Genomic DNA, 17,487 nt, shown 5'->3' with positions numbered 1-17,487 from the left:
CATTAACACACACACACACACACACCTGTGTATTTACCCCTCGCTGAAAATGTACGACGTGAACAGTGCTAAGTAGTGTCTGTGTTCCTTCAGTTACGACAACCGGCCTGGTCGTCTGCAGCCGTCGGAGCAACGACACACAGTGAAGAGTGAAGTGCTCCAGGGTAGAGTGACATTCATGCCTGGTCAGATGCCTGCACTGCACATCAAACCGGTCATGACCGCTGATCAAGCCAACTATACCTGTAGAGTCGACTTCCGGATAGGTGAGTATTCCCCAACCTGACTGGTGTTGTATACCAACTGGTATCATAATAAGATATTGTATGCAGCTTACGGTATTTTATAGAGACATTTCGTCCGCCAGGGACGGTATCAATTCTCTTAAATTGATGAATTTATAATTGATAAGGTATGAGAAACATTTATTTAAATGCCATGAACAGCATAGTGTGTCTCAGTAACATACTCACTGGGTGAACAAACTAATAACGGGACTTGATCCTCGGTAGTAACGCTGGATCACATGGGATGCGATCCATTGTTACTTTTCTTATAACTAAATCCATGTAAACATTTTAGCAAGTCAGCTAAATACAAATAGTCGACCTCAGGATATTTGGGTGTCTATTAGACTGACATGGGTGAATAAATTAATATTAATATTATTATTATTATTATTATTATTATTATTATTATTATTATTATAAAATGCAAGTTTATTTGAACACCCAAGGCGTGGAGAGGTAAGGGCTCGATTTTCCGTCTGTTAATCACGCCTAACAGAGGCCTGGTCAGCTCGTTTGAGCTCTCAGAGTATTCTCTGTCTGTTGGTATCCCGTGACATGTCCACCACTCGTGGTGCTCCTCCCCTAGATAGCATTTGTTACTCTCGCTACTCTCCATGTTGCTGTTAACTTGCCCTCACCTATTTTAGTAGCAGTAGGGGAGGAGTAGTTGCAATAGTTATGGTAATAATAGTTATGGTACTATTTGTAGTAACAGTAGTAGTTGTTGTGTTTGTTGTATTAGGAGTAGTATCAATAGTAGAATTAACCTTACTAGGAAAATTAGAAGCGATAGTGGTAGTAACAGTAATAGTAACAACAGAAATAGCCGTGACACCAGAAGTAACAACAGTATCAGTAGTAACAGCAACAGCAGTAGCAGTAGTAGGTGTAGTAATTTTAATTGTAGCAGTAGTAGTAACGGTAGAAGTAGCAGCAGTAGCACTAGTAGCTAAAGAGGAAGTACTGTACTAGCAGTAGCAGTAGCAGTAGTAGTGGTAGCAGAAAACATCGATCAATAAGCAGTATTTCACAATATGCAATACGAAATAGACAAACGCTGCATATTACATACAACATAGAGTGACACATAAATAAAGCACTACTGCACTGAGCAGTGTTCCTCAGCTGCTCATAACTACCGTGTGGCATAAACCAAAATTTTGTGATCTGACTCTGAATGTGACTTTTCCTCGATTCATCTACAAACCCACTGTCAAAAATAAAAAAATTATGACAATTTACATTCATTAATCTTTACACAAAAATGAAAAAAAAAATGAGAAAAACGCAGAAAATGCTTCTAATTTTTAAATAAACACATCTTTTGTTGACTGAGGTTTCTATAGCCAAATTGTTCTAGAGATTAATGTATAGAAAGTATTAAAAGTATTTAGTATGTTTTACTGATGAAGTGGGAAAGAACTGAGACATGATATCCTTGTTTTAGAAGCGGGAAATAAGAACAATATGCAGAATTCTAATTAATATGATATTGAAAATACATACGTACCTAATAATAAAGCAACATAATATTTAACTAAACATATATTACATAAATGTGCAACATTAAGACTACTCCTGTAAGTGGGTAGCCCCAACATTTTTTCAAAGCATCTGAAAAGGCAGCATTAAAAATGAGACATACAGAATGCTTTGAATGTAAAGAAAAATGTGTCATTCTTAAGGTTTCTAAAAATTTCTTTAAATTTTCCATAAAACATATTTTGTCTCATTTCTGCTGCATAATGTTCTAAATATTTATATTGGTGGTCGAATTTATAATGACGGATAATATTACTCAGATTACTGCAGAGGTTGGTGGATGAATTTGGTAGGGTATGTAAAAGAAGAAAATTAAAAGTGAATATGGGAAAAAGTAAGGTTATAAGGGTAACATAAAGATTAGGTGATGAAAGATTGGATATCAGATTGGAGGGAGAGAGTATGGAGGAGGTGAATGTATTCATATATTTAGGAGTGGACGTGTCAGCGGATGGGTCTATGAAGGATGAGGTGAATCATAGAATTGATGAGGGGAAAAGGGTGAGCGGTGCACTTAGGAGTCTGTGGAGACAAAGAACTTTGTCCTTGGAGGCAAAAAGGGGAATGTATGAGAGTATAGTTTTACCAACGCTCTTATATGGGTGTGAAGCATGGGTGATGAATGTTGCAGCGAGGAGAAGGCTGGAGACAGTGGAGATGTCATGTCTGAGGGCAATGTGTGGTGTGAATATAATGCAGAGAATTCGTAGTTTGGATGTTAGGAGGAGGTGCGGGATTACCAAAACTGTTCTCCAGAGGGCTGAGGAAGGGTTGTTGAGGTGGTTCGGACATGTAGAGAGAATGGAGCGAAACAGAATGACTTCGAGAGTGTATAAATCTGTAGTGGAGGGAAGGCGAGGTATAGGTCGGCCTAGGAAAGATTGGAGGGAGGGGGTAAAGGAAGTTTTGTGTGCAATGGACCTGGACTTCCAGCAGGCGTGCATGAACGTATTTGATAGGAGTGAATGGAGACAAATGGTTTTTAATACTTGACTTGCTGTTGGAGTGTGAACAAAGTACATTTATGAAGGGATTCAGGGAAACCGGCAGGCCGGACTTGAGCCCTGGAGATAGGAAGTGTTTGCATTCTGAAGGAAGGGTGTTAATGTTGCAGTTTTATAACCGTAGTGTAAAGCATCCCTCTGGCAAGACAGTGATGGTGTGAATGATGATGAAAGTTTTTCTTTCTCGGGCCACGCTGCCTTGGTGGGAATCGGCCGATATGTTTATAAAAATAAATAATAAATATAAGTTCTCTTAGTCATTTTGACTTATGTTAATTTGGAACTTTATATTGTATATGCTTTCTTCAGAACATTGGATTACATTTTGCAGTTTCTTTAATCACTTCCTTTATTTGTAATTTTGAAAGTAATGGTGATATGACGCCCCTTCTCTCACGCACTTGTTAATGGTGTAATAATCACCCTATTTTCATTCCACACAATGCCTGTCTCGGTTTCGTAAATATTACAGAATACAATATACACTGTTAGGAGAAATTCCAGTATCAATAAGCGTAATAAATTGACCCATGAAAACAGTAAATTCTCTCATGAGTCATTAGTTGATAATTCTTTACCGAACTTACAGTGTTTGCACTCAGTATTGTCCCTTTTAGTATACCCAGTAAATTAATTTCACATAGTTTCACAAAAGGTCTATAAGGTGACGAATTAAGAGAGCTGTTTTTATGAGTTTTAAACAGAGAATTTATATCACCCTTCAGTAAATTATGAGGAATGTAAGAGTGGTATATGCATTCGTATATAATATATATAGAAACAAATTATATGACATCTGTAATTTCTGTTAATGAACCCTTAATGACTACCTCCGCCATTAATTTTATCGCTATAATTATATGATCTATCTGGTGATAATACTAAACGACACTGATGAAGTTATTCTTATATCGGGGATCTAGATATGTGCTGAGTATTGTGTTGCTGTCAGCGGTGTAACTCTCGATGGTAGTTAACACTGACACTTTGAAAACTGATAGTGTTACCCAAGCCCGAGAATCTTGGAACACTCGAAGGCTAGTTGATGAAATGTTTCAAATATCGTACCTGAGTCAGTGATTCTGAGTCAAGACATCTTTTTTCTTGCTAAGATGTATAGTTGTTTAGTAAAGTATTTTCAACAAAAACAGAACTTGGAAATTTGACTTTATTTACTTCAATAAAATGATGGTAATTGTGCGAGTGTGTTACCTAAGCAATATATTGCATTTATTTTGCTCACATTTGCGATCTAACATTAAGTGCTATCCCAGTGGGTAGGTACATTCTGAATGAGCTTGTACAGTGGTAGTTCTTTTTTTTCTTGAGGAACCTCTAGTTTGCTGCAGGCGAGAGGAGAGTGACTTAAGTGGCTCACAGTGTCTTTTATTACTCTGTAATCCAGGATATAGTCATGGATAATTAGGTGAAGTGTTTATCTGGAGTTTACCTGGAGAGAGTTCCGGGGGTCAACGCCCCCACGGCTGTTACTGCTAGCTGCACGCAATCCAACGTACGAGCCACAGCCCGGCTGGTCAGGTACCGACTTTAGGTGCTTGTCCAGTGCCAGCTTGAAGACAGCCAGGGGTCTATTGGTAATCCCCCTTATGTATGCTGGGAGGCAGTTGAACAGTCTTGGGCCCCTGACACTTATTGTATTGTCTCTTAACGTGCTAGTGACACCCCTGCTTTTCATTGGGGGGATGTTGCATCGTCTGCCGAGTCTTTTGTTTTCGTTGTGATTGATTTTCGTGTGCAAGTTCGGTACTAGTCCCTCTAGGATTTTCCAGGTGTATATAATCATGTATCTCTCCCGCCTGCGCTCCAGGGAGTACAGGTTCAGGAACTTCAAGCGCTCTCAGTAATTGAGGTGTTTTATCTCCGTTGTGCGAGCCGTGAAGGTTCTCTGTACATTTTCTAGGTCAGCAATTTCACCTGCCTTGAAAGGTGTTGTTAGTGTGCAGCAATATTGCAGCTTAGATAGAACAAGCGACCTGAAGAGTGTCATCATGGCCTTGGCGTCCCTAGTTTTGAAGGTTCTCATTATCCATCCTGTCATTTTTCTAGCAGTGCGATTGATACAATGTTATGGTCTTTGAAGGTGAGATCCTCCGACATGATCACTCCCAGGTCTTTGACGTTGGTTTTTTGCTCTATTTTGTGGCCGGAATTTGTTTTGTACTCTGATGAAGTTTTAATTTCCTCATGTTTACCATATCGGAGTTAATGAAATTTCTCATCGTTGAACTTCATATTGTTTTCTGCAGCCCATTGAAAGATTTGCTTGATGTCCGCCTGGAGCCTTGCAGTCTGCAATGGAAGACACTGTCTTGCAGATTCGGGTGTCATCTACAAAGGAAGACACGGTGCTGTGGCTGACATCCTTGTCTATGTCAGATATGAGGATGAGAAACAAGATGGGAGAGAGTACTGTGCCTTGTGGAACAGAGCTTTTCACCGTAGCGCCTCAGACTTTACTCTGTTGACTACTAAACTTTGTGTTCTGTTTGTGAGGAAATTATAGATCCAAATACCAACTTTTCCTGTTATTCCTTTAGCACGCATTTTGTCCGCTATTACCCCATGGTCACACTTGTCGAAGGCTTTTGCAAAGTCTCTATATATTACATCTGCATTCTTTTTGTCTTCTAGTGCATCTAGGACCTTGTCGTAGTGATCCAGTAGTTGGGACAGACAGGAGCGACCTGCTCTAAACCCATGTTGCCCTGGGTTGTGTAATTGATGGGTATCTAGATGGGTGGCGATCTAGAAAACTAAATGTCGTATCCTGTCCCTCTAATTCCTTTAACAACATTGACGCCACTATCCCACGTTATCAAATGATTTTTTGGAAGCTGGTGTGTCGAATTCATGCATTGCTTTGTTAATAATCTCTGTCATATGCGCTACTGTGTGGGAACCAGGAAATGATATCACTCTATGGACAACAGTATTCTAAATGAAGTCTTTGCTGAGTCACATGTGATGGTGGATACTGTACATATTGTGAGGGAAAAGTAGGTGTAAGTGGGGTTAAGGTTGTTCGGGCACCCAGGAACCATTAGCGAGTTACGTTGCGCGCGCGCACACACCCCCCCCCCTCTCTGGCGGGCTGGGGCAAAACTAGTTCCTGGTGTCCGATTTGTTAAAGTTTCTACTCCTGGTAATATTGACCTTACCTGGTGTGGATTGAAGTTTGGAGAGTCACTTCGCCTCCACTCTTCTCCTAATCAGGTAGGGTGATCTACCAGGAGTATTACTGTTTGTTCTTTTCTAGTGTTTGCTGGTTACCAGTAATGATTTTGGCATTTATCATTCTTTTTCTTTCTTAAATGTTATATTATCATGACTATGGGTAACCAGTTTTATTTTCTCTTATTTGTCAGCTCTGTTCCTGGCGTGGTCTTCCAGGATAGACGCCAGATAAAGGGGCAAGACGTGTGTTAATAATACTTATTAACATTATTCTACAACTACCGGCCCTTACCTATTCTACTTGTGCTCCATCCAAGTGGTAGGAGATTCCAGAACATCGGATTACCATCTGCCCAGGATAACCTACATAAATAACATCAGAGGAACTATCCAGGGCCATACCTACTCCTACCCAACTACATGAACTGAAGGCCATATTTTTTTATTATATTTAAATTTTAAGTAAAATTCTCAAAAATCATTTTTCTTGTTTTTCCTAAATCATTTCTTTATTTATTTATTTTTCCATTAGTTTCTTTTGTTCAGTAGGAAGGCGTTCCACTGACACATATATGTTCTTAAACATATGTGTTCCTGCCTCTCAGCTTACCATTTACAATGGGCCCTCCACCACATCTTCATCGTGATCATTCGAGTTTCTGACCACCTGTGGTTGAAGACCTACTGCCTGACATCAGTTTGACTTATCTGTGGCTTTAGCTTCCACACATTTCCCCCTGTGTACCTGTTTCTCGATGCTCAGTCTATCCCTGAATTACGATGTCGTGTGATATCTAGTTAGTTATCTCAGTTATCTAGGGTCAACGCCACATGGCCTTAATCAGCAATATTAAAACCCAGGCTAGGGTCATACTCTCTTATAAACTTAAAAAAAAACACACTAAATGTGTGGGCATTATAATAATGAGTTTAAAAAACAATTTATGATCATAAAAGGAAAGCTAAATAATTCGAATTCTTAAATCTAAAATCACCGCCCTGCTTTACCCTACTATACATCATTAAGAAAGTCAACGTGCTCCTGTAAGGCATAAACACCGAGACAAAACATAAGCAAGCTCAGAGCAGCGTGTAAGAACAAAAACGTATGAACACACTATCCTCGGCTCTCTCCTGTCCTATATACATACATGCCCATGTAAATAACAGAGCGAAGTACACTTTATGACCTCTATTAGCCTAAAATAAACACCCTGTTACCTACAGGAGTAGTCAACAGCTCATAAAAAAAAAATCCCAACTGCTAATTAAGTCCCGGTACATGTCTGCCGCTCCTCCATCTTCCCCTCTGTGACGCCAGGACGTCAGCTTCATGAAACACATCCACAAACACCCCAAATAAATTTACAAAGTTTAGTTCTTTCACCACATCATAAAACAGGGATATTTTTATTACGAAGTCTTGTTTTACACTAACACTAAGGCATATAACACCTTATAGGATCTCCGGAGTATTTTGTGTGCTGCTAAAATGTCTTCTTGTTCAGCTTTTCTCTAATGTCATGAGATTCAGTTCATTGAGCCTCTCCTCGTAACTTATATTCCTTAACTTTGGAATCGGTCTCATTGCATACCTCTGCACTTTCTTGAGTTGCTTTATCAATTGTGGGTTCTATGTTGATGCTGCATACTCGAAGATGGGCCTGAACTGTAGAGAGTCTTCAGTGACTTTACTTTAGAGTGCCAAACTCTGTAAATGTTATTCAGTTGATGTACTCCATCGATATGCTTGGCACTATGTTTACCCCTAGGTCTTTCTCAGTGAGGTCTGCAGTCTATGTCCTGTGATCCCATACTTTATGTATGGTCTTCTTGTCCCTTCCCCGGTTTTCGTAACTGCATTTTCTGGGATTATAATTCAAGTATCCACTTATTTGATCATTCTTGCAGTATGTCCAGATCCATTTTTATCCTTATCTTGTCTTCACTGTTTTTTTATTTAATACTCATTGTTTTACATCGTCAGCAAACAGAGCTACAGCTGTCTCTGTACAGTCTGCTATGCCAGTCACATATCTCTGAAGCTGTTAGGTGAGACATATGCAACAGTTAGGTATCTTTATTTCGAGATATCTAACTTTTGCATTTGTGTCTTACTTAAGAACCTGTAGGCATTTTGTGCCATTTTAATATTCATCTCTGACGCTGATTAGGTCCTAATACCGATCCTTGCCGAACTTCACTTGCCAATGTTCTCCATTCTAACGTATCTTACCGGACAATCACTATATTTCCTTCTATTAAAGAACCCTTTGATCCTTTGGAGTACGTTCCTGTTATTCCTTCCTGCACCTCAAGTTTTTTCCTTAGTCTTCTGTGATATTCAGCATCAAATGCCTTCGCGAAGTAAAAGAATATGAAGGCAACTCTTTTCTCTCTCTCCTGTCTCACTCTTTGTCACTTTGTAGTCATAGATCTCAAATAGGTTAGGACGAGAAACTTTTTATCTCTAAACCTATGATTATTACTGTTAATGAAACCACTTCCTTCCAAGCACTCAACCACCCTTCTGATTATCTGCTCCATTACCTTACTTGGTAAGCATGTTAATGATGCAGGCCTTTAGTTGAACGCTTCCTATCCTCCTTTCTTAAATATTGGGACTTTTGGTGTTCTTTGACTAGTTGTAGATCATAGCCAGTGGGTCACACAGTACTTCTTCTTCCTCTCATAGAATTCATGGTGACACCCCGACAGGTTCCATTGCCGCTGATGTGTCCCGATCACTATTATTTTTTTATCTATTATGCTGTTGTGTATGTGTTCCAATACCCGTCAGGGCGGCCAATGTAGGTTACAGTTCTCCTAATCAATTCCTCTGTTGTCTTGGTCTCCTGTTGCACGGTAGTGGCTTCTAAATCACTGCTACCATCGCTCTGGGTTCCTTACCCATGATTGTACTCCTCTATGTAATCAGTTAGCTTCATTTGTATTTGGCTTTCTCATCTCTTCAAATCTCACACTTCCCTTATCCCTATGTTCTGTCTTTCCTCATTATCTGGTAGCCTGCTAGGAATATGCCATCACTTATTATATCAGATTATTTAGTCTGTGTGATGGCTATGATATCTTTGCTTACCTCTATGAGCTCAACAGTTTTGTTTGATTATTCAACCACACAAGTATACCACTGTCTGAGCTTTCCTTCCTTTGCCACTGTTGCACATCTCATCAATTTCTTCATGAAGGAAATGTTGTTTTCTTTTCCATTTATCATACAATTCATTCTTTAGACAATTTTTAATCAAATCGAGAAAATGCAGTCCACCTCCTGCGCTCCGCTCTACCATTTAAATGCTCTCGTGAATAAGTAGGACTACATTTACATAAGAGCCAATAGGCTATGTGTATGTACTCACCTATATGTGGCTTCAGGGGTTGATTCGCAACTCCTGGCCCAGCCTTTCAACTTGCCGGTTGCAAGATTTGCTGCCTCCTAGCCTCGTGGACCTTATATCTGATCTTTAAGCTATGTATGGAGCCTGTGTGTGTGTGTGTGTGTGTGTGTGTGTGTGTGTGTGTGTGTGTGTGTGTGTGTGTGTGTGTGTGTGTGTGTGTGTGTACTCACCTATTTGTGGTTGCAGGGGTCGAGTCTTAGCTCCTGGCCCCACCTCTTTGCTGATTGCTACTAGGTCCTCTCTCTCCCTGCTCCATGTGCTTTATAAAACCTCGTCTTAAAACTGTGTATGGTTCCTGCCTCCACTACGTCACTTTCTAGGCTATTCCACTGCCTGACAACTCTGTGAAGAAATACTTCCTAACATCCCTTTGACTCATCTGAGTCTTCAACTTCTAATTGTGACCTCTTGTTTCTGTGTCCCCTCCCTGGAACATCTTGTCTTTGTCCACGTTGTCTATTCCGCGCATTATTTTATATGTCGTTATCATGTCTCCCCTGACCCTCCTGTCCTCCAGTGTCGTCAGGCCGATTTCCCTTAATCTTTCTTCATAAGATATTCCCCTTAGCTCTGGAGCTAACCTTGTCGCAAACCTTTGTACTTTCTATAATTTATTGACGTGCTTGATCAAGTGCGGGTTCCAAACAGGTGCTGCATACTTCAGTATGGGCCTGACGTACACGGTGTACAGTGTCTTGAACGATTCCTTGCTAAGGTATTGGAATGCTGTTCTTAGGTTTGCCAGGCGCCCATATGCTGCAGCAGTTATCTGGTTGATGAATGATTCCGGAGACATGTTCGGTGTTATATTCACCCCAAGATCTTTCTCCTTGAGCGAGGTTTGCAGTCTTTGGCCACCTAGCCTATACTCTGTCTGCTGTCTTCTGTGACCTTTCCCTATCTTCATGACTTTGCATTTGGAGGGGTTAAATTCGAGAAGCCATTTGCTGGACCAGGTGTCCAGTCTGTCCAGGTCTCTTTGAAGTCCTGCCCGGTCCTCATCAGATTTAATTCTCCTCTTTAACTTCACATCATCTGCGAACAGGGACACTTCCGAGTCTAACCCTTCCATCATGTCGTTCACATACACCAAAAACAGCACTGCTTAGAACCGACCCCTGTGGGACCCCGCTCGTCACAGGTGCCCACTGTGATACCTCATCACGTACCATGACTCGTTGTTGCCTCCCTGTCAGGCATTCTCTGATCCATTGCAGTGCCCTTCTTGTTATATGCGCCTGATCCTCTAGTTTCTGCACTAATCTCTTGTGAGGAACTGTGCCAAAGGCCTTCTTGCAGTCCAAGAAGATGCAATCAACTCACCCCTCTCTCTCGTGTCTTACTTCTGTTACTTCATCATAAAACTCCAGAAGCTTTGTGACACAGGATTTGTCTTCCATGAATCTGTGCCGGTTGGTGTTTATACTCCTGTTCTGTGCCAGGTGCTCCACCATTCTCCTCCTGATAATCTTCTCCATAACTCTGCATACTATACACGTCAGTGACACTGGTCTATAGTTTAGTGCTTCTTTTCTGTCTCCTTTTTTAAAAATGGGAACAACATTTGCCCTGAGCACATACCTCAGGTATTTGCCCAGTTTCCAGGGATGTGTTGAAGATTGTGGTGTGTGTGTGTGTGTGCGTGTGTGTGTGTGTGTGTGTGTGTGTGTGTATGTGTGTGTGTGTGTGTGTGTGTGTGTGTGTGTGTGTGTGTGTGTGTGCATGTGTGTGTGTATGTGTGTGTGTGTGTTTGTACTCACCAGTTTTTGGTTGTATGGGTCGAGTCACAGCTTCTGGCCCACCTCTTCGCTGGTTGCTACCAGGACCACTCTCTCCCTGCTTCATGAGTTTTATCGTACTTCTTGAAGCTATGTATGGATCCTGCATCTACAATTTCACTCTCCAGATTGTTCCACTTCCTAACAACTCTTGACTGAAGAAATACTTCCTAATATCCCTGTGACTCGTCTGACTTTTCAACTTCCAGTTGTGTCCTCTTGTTGCTGTGTCCCATCTCTGAACGTTCTGTCCTATCCACCTTGTCAGTTCCTCTCAGTTTTTTGTATGTTATTATCTCCTTCCCATCTCTCCTGTCTTCTAGTGTCATCTGGTTGATTTCTCTTAACCTCTCCTCGTAGGACATATCCGTTGGCTCTGGGACTAGATATATCGTGAATGACTTCTTACTTAGACGTCGAAATGCTATTCCTAGGTTTGCCAAACTCTCATATGCTGCAGATGATGCGCTCGATATGATACCCACCCCTAAATCTTTTTTTTTCTTTTTTTTTTTTTTTTTGAATGAAGTTTGCAGTTTTTGACCACTGAGCCTGTATTTCGTCTGTGGTCTTCTTTGCCCTTTACAAATACAAATACAAATGTTTATTTCTCTGTAATGAGTACAATGTGGGATTTACATATTATAAAATAGTGGTTACAAAGAGAGCCACTGTCATTCCTAGCATGACTAGGCATTTCGGGCAAACTAATAATAATTCTAATTCTATACTGATACAAGTTATGGAGCATATTGATATTAAAGCTAGGTAACTGCATTACAGTTTGTAAATGGTTTTGTCTTGGCATGTTACACAATTTTTATTTAAACTCCTATATTCGAAATTTTATGTTTACAGTCATTTGGGCGAGTGCAAGTGTAAATTGGGGGGGATCACAGATATCGAGAGTAGGTCTAGTTTTTTTTTTATGTGTGTATGACACAAGTAAGAGAATAGGTGGTTTTCATGTAGCTAGCTGACAGTTGGGTGTGTCAGGGAGATAAGATGTTTTTTAACGGTAGTTTTGAAAGTGATGGTTGTGTCTGCAGTTCTAGAGTTTTCAGGCAGGGAGTTCCAGATTTTAGGCCCTTTAATATGTATTGAATATTTGTATAGGTTTAGCTGGACACGGGGAATGTCATAGAGATTTTTGTGCCTGGCGTTGTGCCTGTGGGTCCAGTCACAACTATCAAGAAAGTGTTTTAGTTCAGGATTAATACTGGAATTTATGGTTTTGTAAATGTAGGTTGCACAGTAGTAAGTGTGGATGTTCTGTACAGTGAGTACGTTTAGATCTTTGAAGAGTGGGGGTGAGCTGTGTTGCCTAGTATTGGATTGTGTGATAATTCTTATTGCGACTTTCTGTTGGGTTATTATTGGCTTTAGGTGTGTTGCTGCTGTTGATCCGCGGGCACAAATAGCATTAGTGAGGTAGGGATAGATGAGTGAATAGTGTAGTGTGGGAAGGGCTGATTGTGGGACGTAATGACGTATCTTGGAGAGGACCCCAACCGTTTTGGATACTTTTTTTGTTAAATCTGGATATGGGTGCTGAATTTCAGGTTGCTATCGAGGTGTAGGCCCAGAAATTTACCCTCATTATGTTTAGCAATAAGAGTGTTGTCGATCTTAATGTTCAGCTGTGCAACACCTGTTCTGTTACCAAACATGACATAGAAGGCTTTGTCAATGTTGAGTGTAAGTTTATTGGCTGTCATCCAAGTAGATACTTTTAGTAGCTCCTTGTTAACAATGGTGTTGAGTGTGGCAAGATTTGGGTGGGAGATGACATAAGTGTTGACATTCAGGTGTTGTGATACGTTGGGAAGATCATTGATGTATAAGAGGAAGCTCAGGGGACCAAAGACACTTTACTGTGCCACTCCAGTATCAAGTGATCGTGTTGATGAAGTTGTGTCTTTAATGGTGACGTACTGATACCTATTAATAAGGTAGGATTTGAAATATGCAAGTGCATGGCCTCTTATACCATAATGGTCAAGTTTGTGGAGTAGGATGCCGTGGTCTTCTGTGTCAAAAGCTTTCCTTAGGTCAATAAAAAGTCCTAATGGATATTCTCATGCTTCATGGCTTTGCTTACAGCTTGTCCAGATCCATTTCAGTTTTTCCTGATCCTCGTCCACTTGTATTTTCCTCATGAGTTTCGCATCGTCTGCGAACAGAGATGCCTCTGAATCTATCCCTTTCGCCATATCATTCACGTATACAAAAAAGAGGACCGGCTTTGGGATTAATCCTTCTTGAACTCCAACTCGACGCAGGTGCCAATTCCACAACCTTGTCACGTACCATCATCACTCGTTGTTTCCTTCCTGTTAGGTATTCCTTGATCCGTTGAAGTGCTTTTCTTGCCATTCTTGCCTTCTCTAACTTTTGTACCAGTCTCTTGTGAGGCATTGTGTCGAAAGCCTTCTTACAGTCCAAGAGAAAGCAAGCTACCCATCCCTCTCTCTCTTGTCTTGCTTCTCTTACCTTGTCGTTGAATTTCAGAAAGTTTATGATGCAGGATTTCCCATTCCTGAGCCTTGCTGGTTGTCGTCTATGAGCTCATTCCTTTCCAGGTGATCCACTACTCTTCTGATAATCTTCTCCATGACTTTACGTACTATTCATGTCAGTGGCAGTGCCTGTCTCCTTCCTTAAACATTTGGTCTACATTTTCTGTTTTGCACACCTTTGGCAATTGCTCTGTTTCGATAGATTTGTTGAATATTGTTGTTAGAGGCACACACAGTGCCTCTGCTCCCTCTCAAGGCCCATAATAATTTCTGGGCTCACCGCCTTCGGGGTATCTACCTCACATTGCAGTTTCTTTGCCTCTACTTGTATTCTGCCGTCTCGGTTTGCTGGAAGTCTTTCTGTTTCCTCTGAGAATACCTCCCTAAATTTCGTGGTGAGCTCTTCACAACCTTCCTGGTCATTCCTTATGAGCTTTCCTCCTTCCTACTTAGCCTAATTACCTGGTCCCTGACTGTTGTTTTCCTCCTGATGTCGCTGTGTGCGTGTATGTGCGAACACTCTCATATTTGTGGTTGCGAGGGTAGTCATAGCTCCTGGCCCCGCCTCTTCGCTAATGTGTGTGTGTGAGTAAAATTAATTTTTTTAAGTGCACCTGTTATATTAATATTTTAATTACATTGTCTGGTATCGATAGTTTTATCACCCAGACCGTAAATATTGGCTATGCCTACTGATTCTGCTGCTGATACTTTAGCACAATCTTAATCCACATTTAAATCGCCCACAAAATAAATAAAAAATCTAATATAGCCTAAAGTCGTGTTCAAAACCACGATATCAACTTCTATAAACAACACATTCAGCGATGTATTGCTTGTCCTTATACAAGCTAAGCTGTTTTGACATCTACCACCATTACTAACATTTATTCTATCCAAATACGTCTCTGCTACTTCAGTAATTATAATTTTTCATCTGTAAATTCATTCTCACCTAATTTCTCATGTGGCAAGAACGTCACCTGCAAAAAAAAAAAAATTGTTTCTCTTTATATAAAATATAAATAAATATAAATATATATATATATATATATATATATATATATATATATATATATATATATATATATATATATATATATATATATATATGCAAGGAATTCGCGAGAGCATGCGAAATATACACAAACACTGATCTCTGGCTGAAGGAGACTCGAACCTACGAACCTTAGGACAAGGTACGCAGTGCTTTACCAATCTACCCACACTGGACAATACCTTGGCGTGTAGCATGCGCTACACGCTACAGCCAGAGATCAGTGTTTGTGTATATTTCGCATGCTCTCGCGAATTCCTTGCATTGTTCAAATCTCTAGTAAGGCTGATGCATGCAGGGGATGAGATGAAAAGCTGTAAGCCTTCTCCCTGATAGCTGGCTGCCTTGGATCAAACGTGTAGCTCATGCTACACGCCAAGGTATTGTCCAGTGTGGGTAGATTGGTAAAGCACTGCGTACCTTGTCCTAAGGTTCGTAGGTTCGAGTCTCCTTCAGCCAGAGATCAGTGTTTATATATATATATATATATATATATATATATATATATATATATATATATATATATATATATATAAATATATATATATATATATATATATATATATATATATATATATAGTGCCTTTGGAAAGACATTGTAAACAACATCTTCATTTCCTTTTTTTCCAGAGCAACAATTGTGTAATGACTGTGGTAGGGTTGATTTTATCGCTCTAAATGGAACTGCCTTGAGTTATGTCGCTTACGTTCTTCTATAAAATATATAATCTGGCGAGTCACCACATTTTCAACGACTTTTATGATGTGTAATGTTTGTGTTGCCGATCTGTATTTTTTGCCACTGTCATTGCTCTATTGCCTTTTTTTTAAGACCACCGGGTATTCACCTAGATTCATGATCTTAGGAGGCGCACCTCTTAAGAACATTCAGTATTCCTCTTAGAGGTATTTTGTATTTCTAAATAAACAGAAAATTGCAGGAATCAAGGCCAAGTGCTAAGGGTAGAGGCATGTTCTCTCTTTCTCGATTTCTGTCCGGATTTGTGATTTTGTTGGATGAATGATTTGTAGAGTGGACGGAGGTAATGAAGGGACTTGCTGGGTCTACAACTCACGCTCTCGAGCACATTACGAAACATTAATTCATAATGTTTCTTCGTGAATTTACTTGTGTCTGTTCTCGTCATCACTGCATGAACCTCCTGTGTGTAATGTACCAATTTTGAAATAGGTTATTGACTTGGATTATGCATGTGAAACAAAATTTTTAGGATATCTTCCACTATTCTGAAGTTTCTTTTGTCTCTTTTGTGTTGCGTCTATCGTGACTACTTCATTTTCTGTTCTACTGAGTTTCTTGCATGTGGCGTTACTCGTCATATTGACATCAAATCGCACTGACGAACGACCACACATACTCTGCCTTGTTTTGGGATTCTTTCATCATTGTTAGCCACTATCATCACTAGTTAACGTTCCTAGTCTGACCGAAACGTCGTCATAAGTTTGATTCTCCTATGTTAATTGTTCCACTCACTGTATTGTGCCTTTTTATTCTGTCTTATTGATTATTTATTCTGTTGGGTTGGATGTAGTAACTTACAAGACATTAAGCCAAGTCAAGCATTCTACAGGATCCGGAAAATAAAAAAGACAAGAATGATGGATATTTGAAGCTGCAGAAGTGGCAGCTGACAGTATACAGCAGCTATTGTAATCTAATGCCCAATTTTCAAATAGATAATAATTAATAATAATAATAATAATAATAATAATAATAATAATAATAATAATAATAATAATAATATAGCAAGAATAATAATAGTAGCACTTTCTATTACCTGTTCTTGTCACATAATGATTTCCGAAAACACGAAATCAGAAAGCAGATCAAGGAGACCGGGTGAGTCGGTAAAGAAGCTTATATGTAGCTGTCAAAAGCTTATGTACATTCAAAGCGACAGCTCTAACTGCTTAGTCTTTGCAATACTCGGAGCATACAGAGCAATGCTCCCCCAGCACCTGACTTGCTGAGAGATTCCTAACTATAGGTAAATAGTTCTTTCTCCTATTTTTTTTTTTACTTTGTCATCTGTCATGATTAGCAGATTGAATGTAAATATACTTGTAAAAATACGCATTTACTATTTTGAGTTCAAAAATATTTAAATTGATTATCTGCCTGAGCAATGGTGAGAGGATAATCTGCAGCCCAGAATACTTGCTACAGCTGCAGGCTTGTTACCTCGCTTGTAACAAAATTCTGGTATGCATCAAGGCTTTTGTAGACTTTGAGAGCCTTTCCAGTGTTTGGGGAAACATATCTTAAATGAAGTCGCTTAAGATGACTGACTTTACCTGATAATGTTAATCCGGTCCTTAATAGTTTTCAGGAGCATGATTAATCACACTTGAGATCCCTGGAATTTATCGCTTGTGTTTCCCAACTTAGGTACCCACGATAGCAAGTTCAGTATGGCGGAGAAGGGTAAATAATCAGACCTTAATTACGGTAAAACAAAAACCTCAGCATCGCAATCCCTCTGTATTGATTCTCTTTTACTATGATATTTGCTCGTCTTTATGTGGTTCAGAAACCCCTTCTATACATTCATCGTCGTTCTTTTTCTGTATCTGATTTGTTTTAGGTGACTTACCAGAGCATATTTATTACATTTAAATCTTGGGTTAAGTTGGCCTATGATAGCTTGACAGGGAATGT

General features: G+C 39.8%; 1 protein-coding gene across 1 annotated transcript in view; it reads left to right on the top strand.

Annotated features, from left to right (window-relative positions):
- The window catches only part of LOC128687509 (nephrin-like), a 721,388-nt gene that overhangs the window by 344,987 nt on the left and 358,914 nt on the right, over window positions 1–17,487 (top strand). The window contains exon 3 of the mRNA XM_070083853.1: window positions 94–266. Within this exon, the coding sequence (XP_069939954.1) occupies window positions 94–266 (173 nt within the window). The remainder of the gene's footprint in view (window positions 1–93; window positions 267–17,487) is intronic.

Source organism: Cherax quadricarinatus, chromosome 11 (assembly GCF_038502225.1).
Source record: "Cherax quadricarinatus isolate ZL_2023a chromosome 11, ASM3850222v1, whole genome shotgun sequence".
NCBI classification, from domain to species: domain Eukaryota; kingdom Metazoa; phylum Arthropoda; class Malacostraca; order Decapoda; family Parastacidae; genus Cherax; species Cherax quadricarinatus.
Note: the sequence above shows the minus strand (reverse complement) of the source record. Positions and strands in the feature narration are given on the sequence as shown.